This window comes from Scleropages formosus, chromosome 21, assembly GCF_900964775.1.
Source record: "Scleropages formosus chromosome 21, fSclFor1.1, whole genome shotgun sequence".
NCBI lineage: Eukaryota > Metazoa > Chordata > Actinopteri > Osteoglossiformes > Osteoglossidae > Scleropages > Scleropages formosus.
In genome coordinates, this window is record NC_041826.1 from 24,060,337 (window position 1) to 24,085,739 (window position 25,403).

Consider the following 25,403-nt stretch of genomic DNA (forward strand, 5'->3'; position numbering starts at 1 on the left):
CACACACACACACACACACACACACACACAGACACACCCACCCACCCACACACACACAGTAGTGCACTTCCTCCCACAATGCACTGCTTCAAAAACCAGAGGCATGCATACACTCCTTGAATGCCAAGCATTCTCCCTTCTTTCCTTGCAGTGTAACCACAAAGCCGTTGACACTTTTCCATGGAAGAGGACAAGGTTCGGCTCTTCACAGAAGGCGGTCGCAGCGAAGCGGCGGTTCCAACAGCGGCCGCCAGCCGCATTCTGCGCTCTCGCCACCAGGGGCGCTGCTGTGCGCTGCGTCTCCATGAGCCACCGAGCGAACGTGGGTTACCGCGTACAGTTTACATTGATGCAAAGCACGGAAAACATGTTTTCTTTTTAGGGACGCTGACGAAGAACGAAAATAATATTTATTCTTTTTTTCTTATTATTTAAATTAAAAATAAAAAAGTTACTGGAGATGCCGGGGATTGAACCCGGGGCCTCATACATGCAAAGCATGCGCTCTACCACTGAGCTACATCCCCTTGCAAAGAAGAGCGCGGCACGCACGCCTTTCAACAAAAACAAAGACCTGGTTTCTACAAACCGCCTCAGACGGCATATTATTTCTTTATGCTATTGGGGAGTTTTTTTGTTGAAATTTTGTCCTTTTCACTTGCAGTTACTCCAGTAAAGTGGACAACTGGAATTGTACCACTGTGTAGAACCGCGACAATCGTTACGGCATGAACGCAACGTGTGTGTAACAGCGCTACGGGGCCGGAGACCGCACTAATACTACACTATTACTATAATAATACTACACTAACACTACAGTAGTAGAGCGTGTTAACCGTGTGAGGTAAAACGGTTGATAATCCCGCGTTTTCCACACATTAAACCCTGCTGCGGTTAGCCGCTCCGTCCGCGCGCACTGCTCCTGTGTGGAGATATTTTCTCCTTATTTTTCTTTTTTCTTCGTCTTTGTGCCTTTGCCCTCACAGGTAATTTTCCAACGATCTTGTCTCAGATGATCTGCCTGCAACAACAATCCTCGTACCACTTTGTGGTTTAGTGTTTCCTTGGAAAAGCACTGAAGAGCACAGGCGCGTTTCGTGTGAAACCTGTGAAACACGTCAGCTGCTCCAATAGCACTAGTTTACTAGTAGTAGTATTAGTACTTTAGTAATAGTACTTTTATCAGTATTAGTACTTCTACTGCTAGTACTAGTATTGGTACTGCTACTAGCACTTCTAGTATTTGTACTTCTATCAGTATCAGTACTTCTACTGCGACTAGTACTGCTACCACTAACTTACTATTAGTAGTACTAGTGCTGTTGCTACCACTACTAGTATTACTACTGCTGGCGTTCTGTCCACAGCTCTTTCGTGTGTGTCCTTCTTCCGCTACTTTCTGCTATTTATCCTTCAAAATTTACAAGGCTGCAGCTCCCATGAGCACAGAAGCACCATAACAGACGAGATGTACAAAGACTTTGACGACACACCGGATGTAAGCGAAGCCCAAAGCTTCAAGGAATCAGGACGAGTCCCTCCTCACCCCACTGCTACAGTATTCAGTTGGTATTATATGAATAGTTTTTTTTTCTTTTTTTTTTAATGTCCTGCACAGCGCTTGGATACAAACTATGTTACAATTCATCAAAAATTATTCATAATTTGGATAAAACAGCCAGATAAGCGGCAGCTACGCAAGACTAGCTGGACACCGCAGGTGGCGGAGGAACCGAGCGCGTCGACTTGCAACCCGAAGGGCCACGGGTCGAGTCCCGCTGCTGCTGCCACCCTTCTTAAAAAAGAAAGTAGGAACATAAGAGGCACACAGAAAATGCACCAAGAAACTGCAAACGCATCCACATACGAAAAAGAGGGGGAAGAGGCTGCAGTTTTTCGCAGGTGTGATCATGTAGCACTAAGAAGTTCCAAAAGGTTCTCCAGGCATTTAGGAAATCCTTCTACTTGTCATAAGTTCTCCTTGCAAGCGACGTACAGGAGACGCCACGCCCCCCATGGGGGGTTCTGCTCGCTTAGTCAGGTGCACCCTCACCAAAGCACCCCTTTTCAATTTAAATTTGTCTTGTGAGTAGAGACCTGTTTATGTAAATTTAAAGTACAAACTTCATTTGCTCTTAAGTGGTACATGTAGTAGAAGAATGCCTAGTTTACACACTGGGAAACCTGTATTGTACACTGTTTAAATTTTACCACTACTTACTGGCTTTTAATCAAGCTGAAGACATAATGGCAAATGAATGAGACAAAAATTCTATATTTTTATAAAAAAATATGAACAAATATTTAAAGCACAGTCTCTTGAAGACCAGATGTACATGACTGAAGCTTGGATCAACCACTCATTCAGGAGATCAGGGAGCAGAAACGCACAAGTGTAAACATGGTCTTCGATGCAGTGTCTCCAGAGCCCTTGACCCACATTTTCTGAAATATTACTGTCCAGCAAGAAGTCCAAGCACCCCTGACAGTCTCTATAGGTGTATAATTTCCAAGAAGGGATGCTGATGCTGCAGAAGAGATGATGGGCACGGTGTTCGTCCTCAGCTCAGATGGGTGGCCAGCTCTTGGCTACCTTCTCGTGCAAAGCCTCAGGGAGCCACTGACAGTACGCTGACAACAGGTCTGCAAGGAGACATAGGAGAAAACGTCACACTAGATCCTTCCATCAACAAAGAGAGAGGTTAGCTAACATAATTCTCCGGAAAGTATGTTGAAATGTTGATGACCAAGACTGAACCTTTTGGGCACAACAGACCAGTCTGGAGTTTGATTGGTTAACAATGAGAACCTCACATTTGTTATTCTTCTCCCACGCTGACTGGAGGGCCTCGCGACAGTCTGCCTTTTCGGACACCAGCGCCCCCAGCAAGGCCTCTGTGCGCGGCTGCAATCTACCACATGGCAGCAGACAAAGCGTCGGAAAGGCCCGTTAAACACAGTGCAGATGGTATTAATGTATCCATATGGGTTTCAATGTCCACCACCCATCATATGAAAACAATGGTAACAGAATGTATATTCATTAATTCATTATCAATAACCACTCGCCCAACACAGGTTCATAGTGGGCTGGATTTTACTCCATCTTAAAAACGATTTGAAGGTGAGTTTTAAGAAATGATCAAACAACTAGAAAAAGTTTAAGAAACAACTCTGAACTTTTGTTGCTTCAGAAAACCCTGCACTAGCAATTGGGGGCAGGGGGTGCTGTCTGTTTAAAGTCCTTCATTATCCTTGTGCTGTTTGGGTTTTAAATAAAGCTGTTCTTTTCACATATTCCTGGACAGCTTTGTTAAAATTTTTCTGAACAAAATTACACCGGTGTTTTACACTTCACTCAACAGTAGAGTTCAGTGTTTGCTGAACATCTCAACAAAAGGTCTCATTCTGGGACTCGGACCTGCAACCTGTCTTAATGGCCATCACCTGAAGAAAGCACATGGTCTACCTGGAGAATAATTATATCAATAATAATATAATACATAATAGTCATATAATTATATTAACTGAACGCTAGGATGATGCACATGTAGGAAGTGTTCTCACTTGGCCCAGGTCTTCAGCATTGTGGAGGGACTGGACAGCAGGCAGCTGGTATAGGTCCGCAGTTTGGGACACACCTAGAAGGCACAAAAATTGGCAGCTCATCTCAAAGTTCCACTCGGGTCACATGTGATGTTTTGGCAAGACACACATTGTGTGTGTGTGTGTGTGTGAGAGAGAGAGAGAGAGAGAGAGAGAGAAAGACATGACTATCACTCCACACCTGTCCTTCCAATAGGAACTTGGCAAAGAGCTTGTAGCGGTCGAGGCCTTCTGCATAATCCCTCTCGACAGCCGGCAGTGGCCACCCCACGCGGACTGCAAGAGACGACAAAGGGTCTGTTTTCCCGAGTCTCACTGTACACACGTTTGTTCACGACATTATTATAAAAGACCTGGTGCTTATATATTCCAGGTGTGTACCCCCACTATATGAGGGCTTTTGGACATAAACCAATATAAAACACCAAGAAAGAATAGAACAGACAAGTGTAAAACAGAGCACTGCTTCTCAAGGTAACTTTTGAGTTGGACATCCAAATGCATACTTTTGTTGAGGGGGGGGTGATTTTGGCTCAAACTGATTTAGAAAAACAACAATAAAAACATGACCGCAACACCAACAGAGTCGGGGAATCAGCATCCTAATGAAAGAAGCATGTTGCAAACACAAGGAAAAGCGCAGAGATGCCACCGAGACGCCACTTCACTAAAGTACAGGGCAGAACTGAGCTGCCAAGGAGTTTGGTCTGATACTGCTGGTGCTCCAGAAAAAGTGAGTAGCAGAAGAGCCACTCAGTCCACTGGTGTCGTTGCCATGTTCATCAAAACCCCAGATTCACAAAGATGGGCAGCTCTTGTCGAATCCACGTACAGAAAGTGCTTTTGCAGTGGCACTTCACCCTGCCGCTGTCGGGGCAGAAACGGGGGGGCGGATCCTCCAGGGGGGGTCCAAAGTGGCAGTAGCGGGGCAAGATCTGGGGGATCCACTCCTCCTGGACAGCAGACACCCCTGCAGGAGAGAGAACGAGCCATTACAGCAGGGAGGCACCAGTGCAGAATGTGGCAACGACTGTGTTCACTGCTTTTTACATCTGCTCACTGAAGCAGACCTTCCGCTGGCAGCAGAGCCCTGATTATTCCTGAGAATCCATCTATAAGGCAGGGACTCAAGGCACTGGATACGCTGTTCCCATCACTTCTTATGGCACACATTGTAATCTGTTGTCAGAGTGACACAAATTCACTTAAAATCACAGCTTGTGTGCACAGCTGTGCATTGGGTCTTAGAGAGTCCTTACACAGAGGTCCAGATAAGCCCATGTCCATACAAAGGGGGAAAGATGCACTAGTCCAAAGAATGCAGCTATTAAATGCTGCCTCTGATGAGTGTTCAAAATGAAAAGCTCCACTGGCAAGGAGTGTAAACAAGGTGCTTTTGCAGACATAGGAAATGTGCGAAGAGCTGGATGCTGAGCTGCAGAATCACCTCTCATGTACATCTTGGATGTCTCCAGGACCTCCTGGTACACCACATAGTCAGGCAGAGTCTTGAAGAGGACAGAGTTGGGGTGGATGAACACGGGGCTGTCCAGGAGAGGGGTCTGGGCAAGGCGGAAGCGGCAGGTAGTTGGGTCAGACACCACAGGGAGAAAACAAACAAAAAAAATCCCATAATAAAGTGGCACAAAATTCAGAGTCGTGCTTTTGGAGCAAAGCGGCGAAGACGGACACAGAGCAGGACGCTCACCTTATAGCCATTGTGCCACTTGGGATCCAGGAGCTCCTCGACCTGCACCCTGCGTGCCAAATGGTCTCCCAGGCCTGCCAACACTATCTGTTGCAGACACAGCACCTGGCTCTCTGTAGGGGGTGCCATTTTGGCATCCAGGTAGAGTCTCGCCTCGGGATCCACAGCATTGACTATGAGAGGAGGGTGAGTCAGAGTTGACAGGACAAACACGGGAGCTACACTCTTAAAAACTACCAGCTCAACAGGCACTGACTCCTCAATTTGCGAATATGACAGTCATACATTTTTGATGATAGAAACATCTTCCAGCTTATTTTTTAATTGCATTTTCTCAACTGTCGCGTTTATCAGCTGTTGAGCAAAACCAACGTGCGTTTCTGCACACACCCATTAGTGGGCAGTAAAACGCACGCAAACGGAAGAGGAGTTCATTCAACCGCCTCCCTCGGTGTTTACAGCTCCTGTGTGGTGTCACTGAGTGTCGGTGGAGCACTGCATGGTGTCATGGGCTCAGTAAGACAACAATCAGCGCTGAATACCAGGGCGTGGGGACACACACATTTTCTGAACCGCTTGTCCCATGCGGGGTCGCGGGGAACCGGAGCCTAACCCGGCAACTCAGGGCGTAAGGCTGAAAGGGGAGGGGACACACCCGGGACGGGACACCAGTCCATCGCAGGGCACCCCAAGCGGGACTCGAACCCCAGACCCACTGGAGAGCAGGACCCGGTCCAACCCACTGCGCCACCGCGCCCCCTGGCGTGGGGACAATGCATTCTTATTTTCAGTGTGAACTTTCATTTTATTCTACTGCGAAGTTAACAGAGAAAAGCGTTACATGGAGCGACATCTCGTCCTGAACGCATTCTGCCAAACCTGTACTGGACAAGAGGGGGGAACTGCTGCACACTATTTTTATTTGGTACAGCTTAGTGTGATGAGTTTATAGAAGTCAACCTGTCAATAAGTCAAGGGACATGTCTATTATTTATCACCAATGACTGTGGCTTAGTGGCAAAATTGACTCTGGAGTTCCAAACAACTAGAATTACAAACACACTTGCAGTCCCAGTTGTTTTCGTAAGTTGAGGCGTGTGTACTTAAAAGACACGGACGATTAAAAACATTTTACTGGAGCAATTTGGAGATGTCCTCAATGGTATGACGGAAAAGCTTTTCCCAGGACTTGAACCCAGCTATTCCTGTAACGGCAATGAGCGCTGAGGCTGTAGGAATGCTGGCGCTTACCTGCGGTAGTGAGCTGCCCCCGCAGCTGGCGGATCTCCAGCATGGCTTTGTAGCGCAGCCCATTCTCCTGGCAGAACTTGGGTGTGCAGCCAGCGTACTCGCACGCACCCACAGCACCTGTGGGCACATTGGGAAGCCCCCAGCGGACGACAGTGCGTAGGGCTCTGGTTAGGGCTGAATATTGTGTGTGATCTAGCAGAAAGGTGTGAGCTAAATAAAGGTTAAAGTTAATAAAGCCAAAGCCTATCTGAGCCGAATATTGAACAGCCCCCCCACAACATTGCACATATTGCATTTTATTTAACCTTTAACATTTGGACTCCACATCGGTATTGCATTTTTTCTCCTCGAATACATTCTATTTTGCTGTATAGTATTTCTAATACATTTCCATTATATTTCTGTTATTCCACATTTTTAAACCACTATATTTTTTATTTTACCAGTATCTTTTTATCTTACTTTATTTTATCCTATTTTCCATCATTATATATTCTTAATATTTCTGTAGCAGGTTTCTAATTTCTGCTTTATTTGTACTATTAGTCTGTGCTACGGACAGTTGGAAAAGCATTTCACTGCATGTCGTACTAAATATGGTTGTGTATGTGACAAATAAAACTTGAACTTGAACTAAAAGCAAATATAAATATTTCATCAACCCCAAGACACTAGGTGGCTTCGCTGTTGGAGCGGCTGCCTTTGGGATTTGAACCTGTGCCCTTCAGGCCCAAGTCCTGCTGTAGTGCCCTGGAGCAAGGAACTTCCCCTGAATTTACATTTAAATGGGTTAGTCATTTTGGAAATGCCAGACAAATTAGTAATTATCTGAATCACAAAATATTACTGTCTATGTGTTTAAAGGCATATTTCTAAAGTAATAATGTAAATGTCACATATGAGCAGCAAGTGGCATTGTGGTTCTAGCAGTACCCTTATAATGGAGAGACTGAGGTTCGAATCCCACCTCCTGCTGTAGGACCACTAACTGAGGTACTTAACGTGAACCAACAATTACCATGAGGGATAAATGGGTGTAAGTTGCTCAGTGTACAAACCTCACATTGTAAGCAGCTTTAAAGAAAAGACTCAGCTAAACAAATAAATAACCTAATAAATAGTGTATGTAAGATTTACACATGTACTTATAATTGCTATCAAGTTAAAAATATAACTCTTGTTCAAAAGGTAAATGTGAAAAGGCCCTTCACTCATTACTGCTTTACTGGGTAAAATATAACTACTGATGATAAGTAAGAAGCATTTCCAGAGAAAACACTTGTTCCATACATCGATCAGTAGAACCCTCCTTACCCAGCATGACCATGAGGTCCCCCAGGAGCAGGGAGGCGCCCTGCCCAGCCCACAGTCTCCTCATCTGGCCCAGCCGTGCCCTCCTCTGAGCCATCTTAGCGTTCTCCTCTTCGCTGGCCGCAGGCCTGCAGGCGAACGCAGAGCACATGCCTCACTGCACACTCCGCGCACACACGTGACCTTTATGGACCATGCGTGACTGCTGTGGCACCCTCACCTGTCCGTCTCTTCAAAGATCTCTCGCACAGTCATGGCTGCCACCAGGGTGATGACGTACGGCAGGCAGCCCTGCTGTTTCCCCATGGCCAGCATCTTGGCGTAGCGCGGCGCGACAGGGAACGCGGCCATGGCCCGACCCAGAGGGGTGATGGGGCAGCTGAGTCGCACCCGCTCCATGTCCTTGGCACTGGGGGAGAGCAACAAAACTTGTGTCAGTGGGACAAACTGTGCCAGCTCCACCGTATTGTCCAAAAGCCCCATTAAAATTACAGACAAAATTCAAACCCCTCTGGCACACTGGAACACTGAACAAGTTCACATCATTTGTTAACTCACTCTTCTCACCCTTTTATGCAAAGCAGCACACAATGCTGAGCTACTTACACTGATTTTCCCATTTCACAGCTGGAGAGCTTTTACTCTAAAATCAGACTCTGATGAAGGCAATATTTTGATAACCCTGTGTGCGCTCTCCCGTCTTTGTTTTACTTTTTACTTACCCACAGATGCGCACACACAGACCAGGGGGTTCTCAGCACTCAGGGCCTTACCTGGATTTTTACACTGAGTGCATTTTCTGTTTTTTTTTTTTTTTTTCCAATGGTTGCTACTCCATCAATTTAGTTTAAACACCTCGATCAAACATACAGCAGCATGAGGTGGGATTTAAACCCAGTTCCTTTGAGTGTAAGGTTAGGATTCAAACCACTACGCCACCTGCAGGTTCTAAGCACTATGCTACCCTATTTCTGTACCTGTCATACTCCCTCAAGAAATGTTATCGGCTCAGGTGACCGCAGGTAACTCTCACCTCCTGACACGGGGGGGCTCCTCCAGTGCGCCCAGTGACACCAGCAGATGCTCCGCTGCCACGAGGGCCTCCATGGAGGGCGGTGTGGGGAAGGGGAAGTTCACCACCTGAGAAAGAGAGGTGAATGACTCCTGAAGTACAGCCAAAAAGTCCAAACCACTGTGGGCAAAAAGACTCGCTACACATAGAATTAAAGCAGAATATAATTATAGAGGAGGGGCACGGTGGCACAGTGGGTTTGGCCGGGTCCCGCTCTCTGGTGAGTCTGGGGTTCAAGTCCCGCTTGGCGTGCCTTGCGTTGGACTGGCATTCCATCCGGGGTGTGTCCCCTGCGCTTCCAGGTTAGGCTCCGGTTTGCCGTGACCCCACTTGGGACAAGCGGTTTCAGACAGCATGCGTGTGTGCGTATAATTATAGAATTGGGATTTAATACGTCCCTTGAAAACCTGGTCGCGCAAGACCAGAGTGACCATGAGCTCTTCTTTTCCTTCATACTTTGGTTTGTGTTGGTGGTTCTTCTCAACCTCCATCGGACCTCGTTTGTTAGTTTCAACTGTTATAATCTCAACGATCATGGGCCCGATCGGACGGCGTCTACTTTTTTGTTGAGCGTGAATTCATTAGCATTCTTTTCATGGATTTCTATGTCTTTATTGTTGGATTTTTTGTATTAGAAACTGAATTAATACATAAACACCGAGTGTCACAGGTACTTTTTTGTAACGTTTCTCAAGTCTCTTCCTCACCTTCTCGATATTGAGATCTTTCATCTGCAGGACCAGATCGTCCACAGGTCGCCGTGTGATCTCAGCCTCTGAGAACTCTTGGAAATCAGAGAATACTGCAGAGGAATAGAGCCTGCGCCCACACACACACACACACACACACACACACACACACAAATACAGAAAACCAAATGAACATTGTTCACGGGAATATCCAATGTAAGAAATGAAATTTGTTTTTTTTTTCCCCGTTTCTTTCTCACCTGTAGCAGTGTCCTGGTTCTGTCCTGCCCGCCCGCCCTGCTCTCTGATTGGCTGATGCCTGAGACGTCCATGTCACTCGGAAGGAGGAGACGCCTGTGACCCGGTCGTAAAAGCGCTTCTTGACACGACCGCAGTCAACCACATATTTGATGCCTGGTATGGTCAGAGAGGTCTCTGCCACATTGGTGGCCACCACACAGAGCCGGGTTCCAGCGGGTGGTGGACGGAACACCTGTGCACACAAAACAATCCACTCACCCCCTTGAAACTTGAGGACTCATATCTTAGTCCTTTAAACACAAATATTGGCTTCTCATGTTACAAACGTTTGAGTTATAAATTTTCAAGCACTCAAACATTTTTACCAGATTATGTTTATATTTAATGGCATTTTTGTCACTTAATGCTCGAAAATTTCTGTCTCCACCAGAGGGGAACCTGTTTTATGTGAAATTTTATACAGATTAACCTGTAAATAAATAAGGGGACATCAGGATTATTAAATTGTGACTTAGTTGTGAAAGACATTTTGGAGTTACAAACAAATTGAGCCATCGAAGGACTTCAGGTTTGTAGCTGTGTTCGTGAGTTGAGACACCAGTGCACTAGAACACTCAGTGAAATAAGACATTGTGAATATATATAACAATGAAATACACACACACACACACACACACACACACACACACACACACACACACACACATTTTCAGACCCGCTTGTCCCATACGGGGTCACAGGGAACCGGAGCCTACCCGGCAACACAGGGCGTAAGGCCGGAGGGGGAGGAGACACACCCGGGACGGGACGCCAGTCCGTCGCAAGGCACCCCAAGCGGGACTCGAACCCCAGACCCACCAGAGAGCAGGACCCGGTTCAACCCACTGCGCCACCGCGCCCCCCACAATGAAATATAATGCATTACAAGTGGAAAAATGCTGCACGAGGCCCACATGAGAAGAGGTCAGGAGGTCACCCCTACCTTGCCCTGTTGCTCTGGGGCCAGGAGGGAGTACAGAGGAAGCACATAGAGCGGGAGCATGGGATCACACTTCTCCTCTGAAACAAGAGAAGCACAGGGCACGTGGGCTCGGGATCGAGCAAATGAGCAGGACAGCGTTGCTCGCGTCAAAAGTCTCAGTCACAGCCCAGACATGTCACGAGACCTTCGTCTCCAGGGTCGTCCCCCAGCTCCAGGTCCAGGTCAGAGCCATCCTCCTCATCGCCGATGCCGGCCTGCCGGTCTTCATCTCCCTCGTCCACCGGCAGGGTGGAGTAGTTGTCCAGATTGATACGGGGCAGCGACTGGGAGAAGGAAAGGATAACAGCACATGTGTGACACAAGCGGTCAAGTCTCCAAATGGACTTGGTGGTGAACAGGAAGGGTGTAAAGGGCCACAGTCTGGCTCCTGCAGTAATATCCTTGTGCAAGGTACTTACCCTGCATTAATAGAGTAAAAATTACCAAGTTGTATAAATGACTAATTGTAAGTGTGGAGAAAAGCATGAGCTAAATGAATAAAGGCAAATGTAAAACAGCTTGAAGGCAGAATACATTACGTACCAACATCTTTTTCTGTTTCGCCTTCTTGAACCACTTTCTTTCCTCTTCAGTGTCCTTTGGGTCACTTTCTGGTGAGCACATGGCAAATCACATCACATCACTGTCCTCAAGGCACATGTATCTCTGGCAATGTGGAGAACTTTGACTTTTCGTCAAGTCAGAAAGATGAACTGAGGTTAAGCTCAAACTCAAAGGTACAACAGTATCTTCCTGGCTCTGATTTAAACTGGCAGCCTTCTAGTCCAGTCACGTAGTAACACAGTCTCTGCTACTACTACTGGGCGGCACAGTGACTAGGACTGCTGTCTCACAGCACCTGAGTGGTGTGAGAGGACAAGGGCCCGATCCCTGCTCAGTCTGCGTGAAGTTTGCATGTTCTCCTCGTGTCTGTGTGGATTTTCTCTGGGTGCTCTGGTTTCCTCCTGTTGTTCAGGTGGACTGGTGACTCTAAATTACCCATAATATGTGAGCGATAAAGTGTGTTTCACTGATGTATGGATGAGTGACTCATTGTAAGTAGTGTACAGCAGTGTAAGTCACCCTGGTGAAAAAGGTATGGACTGATAACACTACATAGTGTTCACTGGAAGTCACTTTGGAGATGTGACAGGTTGATGCTGGGGAACAGGGCAAAGGGGCTAATATTTAATTTATAAATACAGAAGTGATTCAGATTCAGATAAATCAGGGACCCCCCTCCTGCAGTTCAGGCCTTTAAATCAGACACATATGGAAAGGACTCACCCAATCCCGTGCGGTTTGACCGGAAGGGAAAGGCCCTCCTAAGCCTCCTGCACATAGAGTGGACCTCGGCTTGGCCTGTGAGAAAGACCAGAATCCCACCTGTCCCAGGGACATGCAGATGGAATAACAACAACCTGTTATTTGAAAATTGGGCAGCTGGCAAGAGACAAATGTGGCTTCATGCCACTCCAAAGACTTCCCAGCAGCACAGAAAAGATACTGTACATACATAAATATATAGGCTACTCAACTTACAAACACAAAAGGGACCACGAGTCCATTCATAACTCAATTTGTTCATAAATCCAAAGTCACTTTTACCTGTAGGTCACAATCAATAAAAGCTAGATAAACACAGGTGGTCCTCCACTTACAACAAGGTTCCATTCCAGCTACATCATGAGCTAACCTCCCTCATTTTCTTGAATTGTATCATATGAACCATAAGAATTTATTAGAATATAAATTTAAATACATAAAAATGATCCTTCCTGTCCAATGTGGACAAGTGCGATCGGTAAGATAGGTAAGAGTCCAGGCCACAGGATGAATCCAAGCCTTCATGCCAGTGCCCTCTTCCCAGTGGACGGCCCCTAAAATATGGGACAGACCTCTGTTGCTCACCGGGTGGTAGCATACGATGGATCTTGCAGATCTTCCGGAAGGCCTCGCCGACATAATCATCTGTAGGCGTGCGCCTGTTGAAGTGGACAGTAACCGGGAACTGGCGAGCATCCACCTGCAGGCAAAGGAACACACATTGATGCGCTGCATCAAAGACCTACAACAAGGTACAGCAAGAGGACGAAGGGAGAGGACACAGTAGGACAGCGCAGCTCACCTTGATAACCGGTAGCGGGCGTGGAAACAGCTTCTTGTTTTCCGTGAAGTCCTCAACACGAAGCGTAGCTGACATGATCAGCAGCTTCATGGGACGGCCTTTCTGCAGAGGGCACACAGAGCCATTTTAAATAATTCTCTGAATACTGTCCAGAACAGGCCAACACTCACATGGCTTCTTCATATTAATACTCATGGCATCTATTCAAAATTAAATTTTCTTCCATATAGCACTCTTCTCAACAAACTGGAACAGGGGGCTGAACAACAGAGCAGGTCAAAAAAACCTCCATAAATAAACTGGGTTAAAAATTTCTAAAGATTGGAAATATATTCACTGAAAAATGTTAATTTTATTTTTTACACATGCCTATTTTTCACAGCAAACCTCACCTGCATTTCTGTCTACCTATTAAAGTAGGAGCTTGAGACCAGATTAATTAATTTCCCTTCAACAGTGTTTACAGCTCACATCTGGTGTTCCGTGATCAACAAGAAGATGAGCAACACTACATATACTTATGGCATAAGTTGTTCAACCGTTAGCCTTAAGTGAGTTTATTTTCAGTCATACTGGTTTTAACGCAACTCCAAATTAACAAAAATGATAAAAAGCCTCAAAGAATAAATTGATATCTATATCCAAGACTTTTACACAAACTAACAGGCAAATAAATCAAGGTACATCTATTATTTGAGTTTTACCTAAATTATAGATAAAAAAGTACGGTGAAAGTCGTGCGATGCTGACAAATGATGCACATTCAACTGAATAAAAGTTAGGCTCTGAAACAGTGACCTTGTGTAACATGAGCGTTTAATGAAAATGGAATAAAGTTATGACATGGTTCTCAGTCGGAAAAAGGTGGATTGCCCCCTCCGGGTTAGGGGGGAGCCGCTCCCTCAAGTGGAGGAGTTTAAGTATCTCAGGGTCTTGTTCACGAGTGAGGGAAAAATGGAGCGGCAGGTTGACGGACGGATCGGTGCAGCATCCGCAGTAATGCGGTCATTGTACCGGTGTGTTGTGGTGAAGAGGGAGCTGAGTCGTAAGGCGAAGCTCTCAATTTACCGGTCGATCTACGTTCCTACCCTCACCTATGGTCATGAACTCTGGATCACGACCGAAAGAATGAGATCGCGGATACAAGTGGCAGAAATGAGTTTCTTCCGCAGAGTGGCTGGGCGCACCCTTAGGGATAGGGTGAGGAGCTCAGTCACCCGAGAGGAGCTCGGAGCAGAGCCGCTGCTCCTCCGCATCGAGAGGAGCCGGTTGAGGTGGCTCGGGCATCTGTTCCGGATACCTCCTGGACGCCTCCCTAGTGAGGTGTTCCGGGCTTGTCCCACTGGGAGGAGGCCTCGGGGCAGACCCAGGACACGTTGGAGAGACTATGTCTCCCGGCTGGCCTGGGAACACCTTGGGGTTTCTCCAGGGGAACTGGAGGAGGTGTGTGGGGGAGAGGGAAGTCTGGAGGACTCTGCTCGGACTGCTGTCCCCGCGACCCGGCACCGGATAGCGGAGGAAGATGGTATGGTATGGAATAAAGTTATACAGCAAATTTTTAATTCATTATAGCTTTATCACAGGTTTTAAGCGGACTGAACCTGTAAATAAATTGAAGGGCATCTCTGTTATGAAGATATTACTGATTGTGATGTTGCATACAGACTTCTGGTCCTAGTTGAGTTGTGGGACTTGAGGACCCAGCGTACGTCACAGTTACTGCATCCGACAGACTAATAACGAAAGTTTCTGAAGTTAAAAGATTTCTTCTGCATCGCAGCCATTAAAACAGATCACTCTGATGAGGTGTTAAGCTGTGTAACTATGAGGTCCCCACCTTGTTACGCAGTGGTACGATCCGGGATAGCAAACCGATCAAAATGTCGGTGTAGACGCTGCGCTCATGTGCTTCGTCGATGATGATCACTCTGTACTTCTGCAGCAGGAAGTCCTAGGGAGACCAACAGCAGCAGAATCAGGTGCGGGCAGAACATGACTCCTCCAAAAGCTCCACGAAAGCAGACAGAACAGGGACAGGGCACTACCTTCTGAATCTCCTTGAGCAGCACACCGTCAGTCATGAACTTAATTTTGGTGTCACTGGTTACATTGCCTTCATATCGGATCTGATAAGACACTACCCTGGAAAGAGACAGTAAAACATGAGTTGCTGGGGGAACAGGGTCTGAGAAGGACCTGTTTAACAACTGCAGCACTGTCATTAACAGTCAGCTAAAGACCAGTAGGGATAACAAGCTGAAAAAGAACCACAATGTTTCATTTGGAAACCATTAGCGGTCATCAGTTAATGGTCATCACGCAACGCCAAAGGCATCATTTTGGCTTGAACAATCAGTTGTTGTCAGTAGCCATGAAGAAAGACTCCAATCAAAAAGTTAATGGATACATACATAGATGGGTGACACATAAACAAAGAAAAATAAATAAATGGATGGACAGACAAACAAATACCGTGTGGACATGTTCATCTCCATGGCGACTCTCTGGGACATGCTGACTGCTGCCACTCGTCTGGGTTCCGTTATGCCAATTATACCATCTCCACTTCAAGGGATGAGGGAGAAGGAGAGGGTGTTAGTTTGTTTCAGGCATAAGGGAAAGATTTACGAACACAAAATAGGCTCTGAACTGGTTTAAGTGCACACTGTTACACTAGACAAGATTAACAGCACAATTCGGGTGTGTATGACCAAACCTCAAGTGACTGAATACCAGAATGACTGGACTGGAAATATATTGTGCATCACAATGTTTTTATTTATATATTTGCCAGAATTAAAAAAAAAATGTCTGGTTAATGTACTAAATGAAACAGACACCGTTTTGAACTATTTGAAATCTGAACAGTGCATAAACAGAGCAAACAGACTGCTGGTCACAGAGGGCTCGTCTCACCTGGCGTATCCAGCCTCATACAGGAACTGGGGGATCTGTGTGGTCTTCCCGCTGCCGGTCTCTCCACACAGCACCACACACATATTCTCCCTCACCGCCTCCATGATCACCTGCTCCTCTCCCAGCACTGGGAGCTTCAGCCGAGCTGCCTGCGACACAAGACACCAGGGTGCTGCTCACACATTTATAGCATATTAACTGCCTTAAAGAAGTTATAAACACAATACACCACATCCTCATGTTATGAGCATTTAAGTTAACATTTACAATGATTTGACCCCCATTTTTCAATTGTATTTTCCACGACAAACACATGCAATTGAAAAAAGCTCTGCGAGCACGCATACATATACTTCTCTTTATTTGCTGGGAAGTTTCTGTGAATGTCTGTCACCACAATAAAAAATAAGACACTGAATGACATTGGTCTGAGAAGCTGCCCCCAGAGCACCAGATGAGTTTCTATTCTACCTTACTGCGTTTTGCTGCCAACTAAAGGCCGCAAGCAGAACTACAGGCCATTTTCATTCCGAAACCAAAATATTTTGGAAAAGAACTACACACACACACAGATTTTCGGAACCGCTTGTCCCATACGGGGTTGCGGGGAACCGGAGCCTACCCAGCAATACAGGGCGTAAGGTCGGACGGGGAGGGGACACACCCAGGACAGGACGCCAGTCCGTCGCAAGGCACCCCGAGCGGGACTCGAACCCCAGACCCACTGGAGAGCAGGACCTGGTCCAACCCACTGCGCCACCGCGCCCCCCAGAAAAGAACTAATTGAATTCAATTTAATTTATTTTTATAGAGCGCTCTTCTCACGCAGTGACACAGGGCACTTTAACACAGGGATAAGGCAAGAAAAACATACATCATATAAAGAAACAAAGAAGACAGTCGACTACTGAATATCATAATATAATGCTTTTATAGAGCTATAAGTATGCTACTGGCGATGTAGGAAAGGAACAAAAACTCCCAGGTAACCACTTGTCCAGCAGGACAACTGGTAGCGTAGTGGTTCGAGCTGCTACCTTTGGACACAAAGGTTGCAGGTTCAATCGCCACCTCCAGCTGTAGGACCCTTGAGCAAGGTACTGTACTTACCCTGAATTGCTCCAGTAACATAGTATAAAGGGGTACATAACTGTAAGTACCTTAATATTGTCAGGAACCTTCCAGAAAAGCATCAGTTAAATGAATAAATGTAAATGTCCTGGTCAGGGTTGATAATGAACAGAATACAATTAAAAATAAAAAATGGTAAATGTTCTTATCCTTGCAACTTTCATAACTCAGATGGTCGTAACACGAGAAACAAGTGAACCGAATACCTGTAAAGTAATTTTCATTGTGACTAACAATGTAAGTTAGCACTGCAAGATCACTGGCCAGTGTTGCCTTATGTGTATTTATCATTATGTCCCTACTTCAATGGTGACATTGTATATCAATGCTTTCGTGTGCCGGGGGACTGGGCTGCTTTACGTGACACTTGAATCTGCCAGATGCATATTTAATTTGTGCCACACACCTGTGCATAGTGACATGTCAAAGTTAATCCAAGCTCCTCTTTAGATACATTTGTGAGCACACTCACTCACCTGGATCTCTGGCAGCCTGTCCACAGGTATGAAGACAGCTGGCTGAGGCTTCCTTTTGTTACATAGCTCCTTCGTGAGCATCTTCTCAGGGGCCTTGTCTTGGACTGCCTCCACTGCCTTTTCCTCCTCTGCACTGCGGACATCAGCAGCTTCCACAGGGTCACCTTCCTCTTCCTCATCATCATCCTCTGATGAGGAGTCTGTTGTATTGTTTGTGTCCTCTTCCTTTTCCTCCTCCTCCTCCTCCTCCTCTTCCTGTTCTTCATCCTTCCTTTTCCTCTTAGCTCCAGTCAGGCTGCTGAACTTCCCCTCGGCCAATGCCACGTCCTCCACAGCGTCTAAATGTCTGAACAACACAGAGCAAAAACAAGCTGGAGAGAAAGAAAGCGAACTGATGCATCGACAATCAGTCATTAGATGTTTCCTTTACACGCCGTTTATAAACCCAGCAGACTCCGCAGTTTATACTTGGGTGGCTCAGGTCTCTAAACTTGATGAAATTACACTGGGTGCTTGGGTTGTGAACATTCTAGCCACGTATTCTCTAAGATGCATTTTTCCATTTATCAATTTATCTTAATTGCATTTTCTTTGCTTATTTTCCAGACCGAAATTTGTTCCAGACCAAAAGGCAACCTGAATTTCCACACTCAGTCCTTAGTTGGCAGGAAAACTCGCCCAAACAGTGCAGGAGTGTGGGACTGCCTTAATTCAGCATAACCCACGTCCAGTGTTTACAGCTCACAACAAGTGTTAAGACAGACATCTCAAAGACTTCCATGAGACTTCATTAGTGCATTTTACATTTACATTTATTCATTTAACAGATGCTTTTCTCCAAAGCGACACACATCTCATAGAAAATACAATTTGTGCAGTTTTAATTAATCCCAGCACTTACTGCTTCTTCTGGAACAGTTTGGTTCCAGTGCCCAGCTTGGATGTGGTGTAAAGCAGCTTCATCTCACTCTCTGGCAGCTGGACCCCCGCCAACTTGTCCAGGATGTCGGCACGCTAGAAAAAACAGGGGGAGACTGACATAAACACATCAGCTGAAAAAGAACAAGCGCAGAATGGGCAGAAGAACATTTCTGGGAAGAAATCTGATTTTCACACTTGTATCTGGTTTTAAATTGCCAGAAGAACTTTACAACTCATCTCAGGAATAAAGGGAAGAAAAAAATCTGTCTCTTCATAATTTGTATATCTGATGGGGGCTGTCTGTAATTTACCCAGCCTTCAGAGAGATGAAAAATCCAAAGAAAACTCTTCATTTTTACAGTATCAAACTTCATCAAATTGTTACTTAAAGAGACAGCAGGAGGTGCGAAACTTAGAGCCGCTGCCTTGTACTCAAAGGACTGAAGGTTCGAATTCCACCTCCCGCTGTAGCACCCTTGACCAAGACAGTTACCCTAAACTAATGCAGTGTAAAAAAAAAAAAAAAAAAAAACACAATTATAAAGTATTCACCCCCCCCCAACCCCTTGGACTACTTCTGGTTTGATTGACTTAAAACCGAATAAATCACAGGATCAACTGTCTGAGTGCTGAGGGTGGTAGAAAAGGTGCGTATAAACCTTGGCCTGATGGGACAGAACTCAAAGTACTGCAGTCTTACACAAACAATGTTACCTGTGCTTTTTTCTGCTTGAGCTCCAGCACCTTCTGCAGCTGTTTCTTCTGTTTCTTTGTCAGCGGCTGCTTTTTCGGGACCTGTTTTTCCACAGCCTTCATCTTGGTGGCTTTCGTAGCAGGAAGAACCAGTGCGTTGCTCTCATCCACACCCTTCAGCGTGCCTGCATCTGAACAACAGAGTATCACACAATTGCACACCAAAGTGGACACAGACAGCAGGTCCAAAGTTCATTCACATCCTGAGGTGTAACAACTTCTCAGCACTGGGTGGAGCTAAAAGTATCTGAAAATTTACTTCCAGTTTTAGATCTTTTTAGATCCTTCTGGTGACAATGTCTTTTTCTAAAAGAAGAGTTAGTTGTGTTTGACCACCAAAAGTGAACTGAAGACTTAATTGTCATTGTACTGCTGTGCAATACAACGCAATTATAGGTGGTGTTTCCATGTGCCCCCCCCCCGCCCCGTCTCTCTCTATTGGCTTCCTATAGCCACCGTATCAAATTCAACATTCAGGTTACGGCCTACAAAACCATCAACGGATGTATTCCGCAGTATCTACAAGAGCTGATCACTCACTGCACCCCCACCAGACTGCTACACTCCTCCACTTGCACAAGAGGTAAGAGGTCCAACATCAAAAACTTAAAGGTTCCCAATCTTTGGTCCAGTGTGGTGGAATGAGCTCCCTCTGTTCCTCAGAGGTGCTGAATCCCTCTCATCATTCAAGATCAGTCTCAAAAAAGAACTGGACACACTAACTGAGCTTCAACACACACACACACACACACACACACACACACACCTGTGTGTCTATAAGCCTTTGTCTGTTGTGAAATGCACTTCTGGTTACTCAGCTGTACATCACTCTGGAGATAAGTGCCACAAAATAAGTAAATTATATTGTTGCGTGTTATGTATATGTAAACTGTGGAAAGGAAATGTATATGGTGTGTGAGAGAGAGAGAGAGAGAGAGAGAGAGAGAGAGAGGAAGTGCCTCCTCACCCTGGACCTCCACGACCACATCACTGCTCCCTCCTCCTGCTGGCTGAGAACTGTTCTGCTGCCGTCCCTTCCAGTTGTGTCTCTTCCTCAGCCTGCCCATCCTCACCACACATGCACTACTATCTCACACACACACACACACACACACACACACACACACACACCATGGGTGTAAACAGGTGACACGTCGACTGGGGACCAAAACATGACTTAAATAATCAGTACGACATGATCATCATGATGATTTTCATTACACACAAACAATAACTGGACATAATGACTCTAATAGACTGGGACAGTTACAGACACAGTGAGTACGCCCCCACCTGTATCACTGTCATAGAACAACTTATAATCCTTTGTAAGTTAATAACAATTGACTTGTTGTGTAACGAGCAAAAGAGAACTGCTGCACACGTCACGACTACTTACTTACACAAGTCAAATCACTCACTGCAGCCAAATACACGTCACAATTCAGAGCGGAAACGAATATAAAGTCTCGAAACCCGAAGGGCGCAAACGGACATGAAAACTCGGATCTAAAGAGCGACTCGCACAAACTTTAATGACAAGAGAAGAGCGAACAGGAGCTGAGCGGCAGCGCGCTAACGGAGCGGAGGAAACACACGTGCGCGCGGGGGACACGTGTCCTACAGGCAAACGGCTCCGTCGGTGAAACTCAAATCGCAAACAAGGTTCCGACACACAGCAGCCGCCTGGAAGCGCATTCCAGCGAAAGAAGAATCTAAGAGACGAGATGTGTACATTTATTTACATTTACATTTACATGTATTCATTTAGCAGACGCTTTTCTCCAAAGCGACGTACATCTCATAGAAAATACAATGTGTTCAGTACATTAGCAGAAAAAAGGGAGACAAACATACTGTAGTAAGAGACTGAAGCAACAGACAATTGAATTAATAATTGTTGACAGTAACAAACAAGTGTAGTGTGTAACTACCCGTCATTCGTACAACTGTGAGACATATCAAGTTTAATCACTTTAAGAAAAAATCTAATTACAGGTTTATGGAAAACGAATTACTGCAGACTATTAAAAACAGTTTAAGAAAAAAGAACATCAAAATACAACATAGGACGTATTAAAATTCTACATACACTCAAAAATTATTAAAACACATGATATAACTGTAACCTTAAGGGGGGGAGGTAGTTTTCTTGTTCCTTTTGAGGGGTGGGTGTTAAAACCGCCCCCCAGCGCAACACTATTTACCAACCCGGCCTCCCTCCCATATCTCTTCTTCCTCCTCCTGGTCGCCTCCAAAAAAAGTCCTGTCCTTTGTTCACATGACCACAAGTGTCTCGGCCCCCTTCCTCTGGGCACAAACAAGGTAGCCGGTGAATACGACCCACCGGGACTGGGCGCCCACAGCTAACGAGCCCTTTACCGTACGTGTCGCCAACTCAACAACGGTAGGCCACGTTCCTCCCAGCATCCCATAGCCTAGCATTGCGTAGCATTGCGTAGCATAGCGTACCGTAGCATACCGTAGTATAGGGTAAGTTGTGCTGGGGACACCTGGAGCAGCGGTGGTCCTTTCCCCAAAGCTACGGTGGCCAGGGCCTACGCTGCCCTTGGGTTCTTCCTGTCTATGCAGGTCTTCATCTCAAGCGCAGATGGTGATGCAGAGACTCTCCCTGAAGGAACAAGTAGCCCTTCGCTTGGCCCACGCCGAGAAAGCTGAGAAAACCCGTCCGGCACCACGGGGTCAGGACGGACGAACCCGAAAACGTCCGTATTTGTGTAGCCACAGCCCCCGTCCCCTTTCCACCCATTGCAGATGTCCACCTCATCCCTGAGCTTTCTGTATCCAGGAAGGACGTTGACGTTTCTCCAGGAAAGCTTGCACGACGGATTAGGGCGAGCCCTCTGGAGAAGCTCGGTGGAGTAGGTTGAGCGCTTGGATGAGGAGTTCGAGAACACGAGGTGGGACTGAAACCAGGATCACTCATATTGCGAGGCGTTGGCCATGAACGGTGCAGTGTCCGCTGCTCCGGTACCATGAAACTTGACGAACCTCAGTCTGGAGGATAACCACTGAGTGCCACTGCTTTCTCAACACAACAACGTAACGTAATAAATCAAACGCACAGTCAGTCAAGACCCCACGTATCTTTATTGCACAAAAAGTATCAGAAGCACATGTAGCAAATGAAGAAAACTGGTTGGAAAATCGGAACTGAAGTGGACACATTAAATACCATATTAATCAGGGAAATAACCTGCTGAAAACATGTTGTTTGTGGTCAGAAAAACAAGGTAAGTAAAACCTAATAAAATGATATTTATTGAGTACATTGTTACTGACAATGAGTGTAAGTGGCTGTTGGCCATAGTGCAAATATGAGTTACAAACATCTACATGAATTCATTTTGCAGACATACTGCGAAATAACACAGTAGTAGCATACATATATGGGGGTGCAGTGGGTTGGACCGGGTCCTGCTGTCCGGTGGGTCTGGGGTTCGAGTCCCGCTTGGGGTGCCTTGCGACGGACCGGCGTCCCGTCCTGGGTGTGTCCTCTCCCCCTCCGCCCTTACGCCTTGTGTTGCCGGGTGGGCTCCGGTTCCCCGCGACCCCGTATGGGACAAGCGGTTCGGAAAACGTGTGTGTGTATTATACGTATATTATTATATTAATTTTTTACCATTACGAAAAATTAAAGCATGAAATATAATATTCTCAATAGTCACTGAGACTGTGTATTAAGTACATGAATGTATTTGATAGCGATTGTTGTGTTTTCCTGTCAAGTGCTCATTTCACCTCATGGGCAGAGCAGTAAAAATCCAAAGCTTCTGGTGGAACAACATGTGTGGGGAGCATCCGCACCTCAGCAAGGCTGCAGCGTTCTTCCGACGTCCCGCGAGGCCAAACCAGTTCGGCTTTCGAATCAGAGGCATTCATAATATGCTGTACCTGTCCAGGCGTGCCCTGCCTTGCACCTTGACCCCCCCACCCAGTTTACTCAGTTCTCTCTTTCAGGGGCACAAACTCGTTGTCACTTCCCGTCTCCCTCCCCGTTAAGCTCTCCTCAGCTGTGTGCCGGGCCTCCTGCGAGAGCTTTTCGAAGCGCCGTAGGAAGAGGATGAGGAAGAGCAGCAGGATGGCCTGCATGACGATGAAGACCATGAGGCTGACCTGCGAGGCCAGAGCCAGGTTGCAGTACCAGTAGCGGCAGGACTGGAGCACCTCCTCCTCCACCAGGTACATGACCAACCTTCCCTGTAGGCCTGGGGGGGAGCTGCAGGTGATGTTGCGGTAAAGGCTGCGGTCCTCCTGCTTCAGCAGCCAGCTGCGCAGGTAGAGCAGGCCGCAGTCACACACCCACGGGTTGCCGTGCAGGGTGACGGTGCGCAGAGCGGGCAGCCCGTCCAGCAGGCCGTTGGGCAGGGAGCTCAGCTGGTTGTCGTGAAGCTGGATTTCGGTGGCGTCCCGGGGAAAGGTAGCAGGCAGACCGTCGCCGCTCAGCATACGGCCGCTGCAGTCGATCCGCCCCCTGCGGCAGGTACAGCGAGCGGGGCAACTCTCGCCCCCCAGCAGGGGTAGCAGCACGCAGAGCAGCTGGCTCACACACAGCCAGGTGTGGCGCATCTTCGGTAAATATTCTGACTGTAGAAGGAGTGAGTGAGGAGGAGTAAGGAGTGAGTTAATTAGTAGGAAGTCGCGCAAGACCAAGAGCTGGAAACTGCTTCGAAAGCAGCAAAGTCTATGAGGTATGTTATGGTCATTGAATTAAATTCAGTTCTTACTCATTAATAGAGAGTATGAATTCAGTTTCCTGCTCACAGTGTTGACAGATATAGATGTGATGCTTGAAAATGTTTTTGTTTTTTTGTTTGATACCAAAGAGGGGGCGCGGTGGCGCAGTGGGTTGGACCGGGTCCTGCTTTCCGGTGGGTCTGGGGTTCGAGTCCCGCTTGGGGTGCCTTGTGACGGACTGGCGTCCTGTCCTGGGTGCGTCCCCTCCCCCTCCGGCCTTACGCCCTGTGTTGCCGGGTTAGGTTCTGGTTCCCCGCGACCCCGTATAGGACAAGCGGTTCAGCGTGTGTGAGAGAGATACCGAAGACCTTGTTTACCTTTAATCTCGGTAATTTGTTGTCTTCAGGTATGGGAAATTAAGGCAGAGAAATGCATGTCAAGAGCTGTCTGTTCACATTCAGAGTGGACAGAGGGTGCGTCTTAATACCATGGCTTTTGGTCTTTTTTTGGACTTCTAAAACTCAGAAAAACTAAAAGCTTAAATTAAAGAAAAAACATGTGAGTTTTTTTGTTGTCTAAACCGATTCGTACAGGAACCCTCACCGTTTTCCATAATCTTGCAAATTCTCAGTAGGCTACCTGCTCCTATTTTAAAGTGTTTGCTATGTGTAAAATGCCCCAGTACGTGTAAAACTGCTCTGAGTAACACTGCTAACGATTTTTCACCCTCTTAAAAACGACTTGTTGCTATGTTCCTGGAACTAAGAAATTTCTAAATAATAAAGAAGCACAGAAAAGGTCACCACATTCAGGACAAACTCAACAGTAAGAGCAGAAGACGGTTAGTGCGCGAGAGAAGGGACACAGCGCCTAAGACAGTGGACCGAAGGGGTCCTGCCGTGCCCCGAAAAAGTGGCTTTTGAACAAGTTCGGCTGTAGAAATTGGTGCAGCACACAGACGTGACTTACGAAAAAGACGGTACAAAGGCTGCTATTGCGCAACACCAGTAATGATAATCCCTATCGATCGATGGACGTAATAATGCTAATTATAGCAGGAACCGCGAAGACGAGAAACATACCGTGGTAAAGCGATCGGCGCTTACTCTGTGTGCTTGCAAGCGGGTGTCGTAGCTGGGACTGCGCTTTGGGACCGCGTTCCGTGTCGCATGGAGGGACTGGCGTCGAGGGCAAGTCCCAACTGGGCGCCACTGATAAAGGCCCCTGTGACAGGCAGCAGGAAACAGGAAGTGCACCGAGCTCACGCTCCTTGTCACCGCGCTGTCAGTCATGGGCCCCTGCGGTGAAAACATATTGTCCGCAAACAGCGGGGGGTGATAATGGGGCACGGTGCTGGCGCTCCCAGCCCTCAGGGCCAAGACTGCTCCGATAAGGCCTGCTGACCACTTACGCCATGCCGTGATGGGATGTCTTAGAAGGGAAATCAGTAGAATGTGCGCA

General features: G+C 46.7%; 2 protein-coding genes and 1 non-coding gene across 4 annotated transcripts; all 3 read right to left on the reverse strand.

The window, feature by feature from the left end:
* Positions 1 to 455: 455 nt before the first annotated feature.
* On the reverse strand, positions 456 to 527 carry trnaa-ugc (transfer RNA alanine (anticodon UGC)). Its single transcript has one exon. It is a non-coding gene; the product is annotated as a tRNA-Ala (tRNA).
* Positions 528 to 2,248: 1,721 nt separating this feature from the next.
* dhx37 (DEAH (Asp-Glu-Ala-His) box polypeptide 37) lies at positions 2,249 to 20,856 on the reverse strand. 2 transcript variants are annotated; one of them, XM_018728707.2, is made up of 28 exons: positions 20,648 to 20,856; positions 20,212 to 20,330; positions 19,206 to 19,375; positions 18,472 to 18,584; positions 17,571 to 17,916; positions 15,964 to 16,112; positions 15,520 to 15,612; positions 15,093 to 15,189; positions 14,885 to 14,998; positions 13,048 to 13,149; positions 12,831 to 12,945; positions 12,207 to 12,305; positions 11,463 to 11,530; positions 11,065 to 11,203; positions 10,881 to 10,957; positions 9,898 to 10,130; positions 9,656 to 9,767; positions 8,910 to 9,016; positions 8,097 to 8,285; positions 7,880 to 8,004; positions 6,566 to 6,682; positions 5,315 to 5,487; positions 5,054 to 5,168; positions 4,439 to 4,576; positions 3,788 to 3,882; positions 3,568 to 3,641; positions 2,815 to 2,912; positions 2,249 to 2,643 (listed from the first exon to the last, which is right to left on the reverse strand). In XM_018728707.2, the coding sequence occupies exons 2-28, from the start codon at positions 20,309 to 20,311 to the stop codon at positions 2,567 to 2,569; spliced, it is 3,435 nt and encodes a 1,144-aa protein (XP_018584223.2). In that variant the 5' UTR covers positions 20,312 to 20,330; positions 20,648 to 20,856; the 3' UTR covers positions 2,249 to 2,566. The 2 variants fall into 2 exon arrangements, with proteins under 2 accessions (XP_018584223.2, XP_018584224.2); XM_018728708.2 differs by having other exon boundaries at positions 20,644 to 20,856.
* A 1,978-nt stretch (positions 20,857 to 22,834) lies between these two features.
* Positions 22,835 to 25,360, reverse strand: gp1bb (glycoprotein Ib platelet subunit beta). The gene is made up of 2 exons (XM_018728696.1): positions 25,025 to 25,360; positions 22,835 to 23,852 (listed from the first exon to the last, which is right to left on the reverse strand). The coding sequence occupies exons 1-2, from the start codon at positions 25,253 to 25,255 to the stop codon at positions 23,205 to 23,207; spliced, it is 879 nt and encodes a 292-aa protein (XP_018584212.1). The 5' UTR covers positions 25,256 to 25,360; the 3' UTR covers positions 22,835 to 23,204.
* Positions 25,361 to 25,403: the final 43 nt, after the last annotated feature.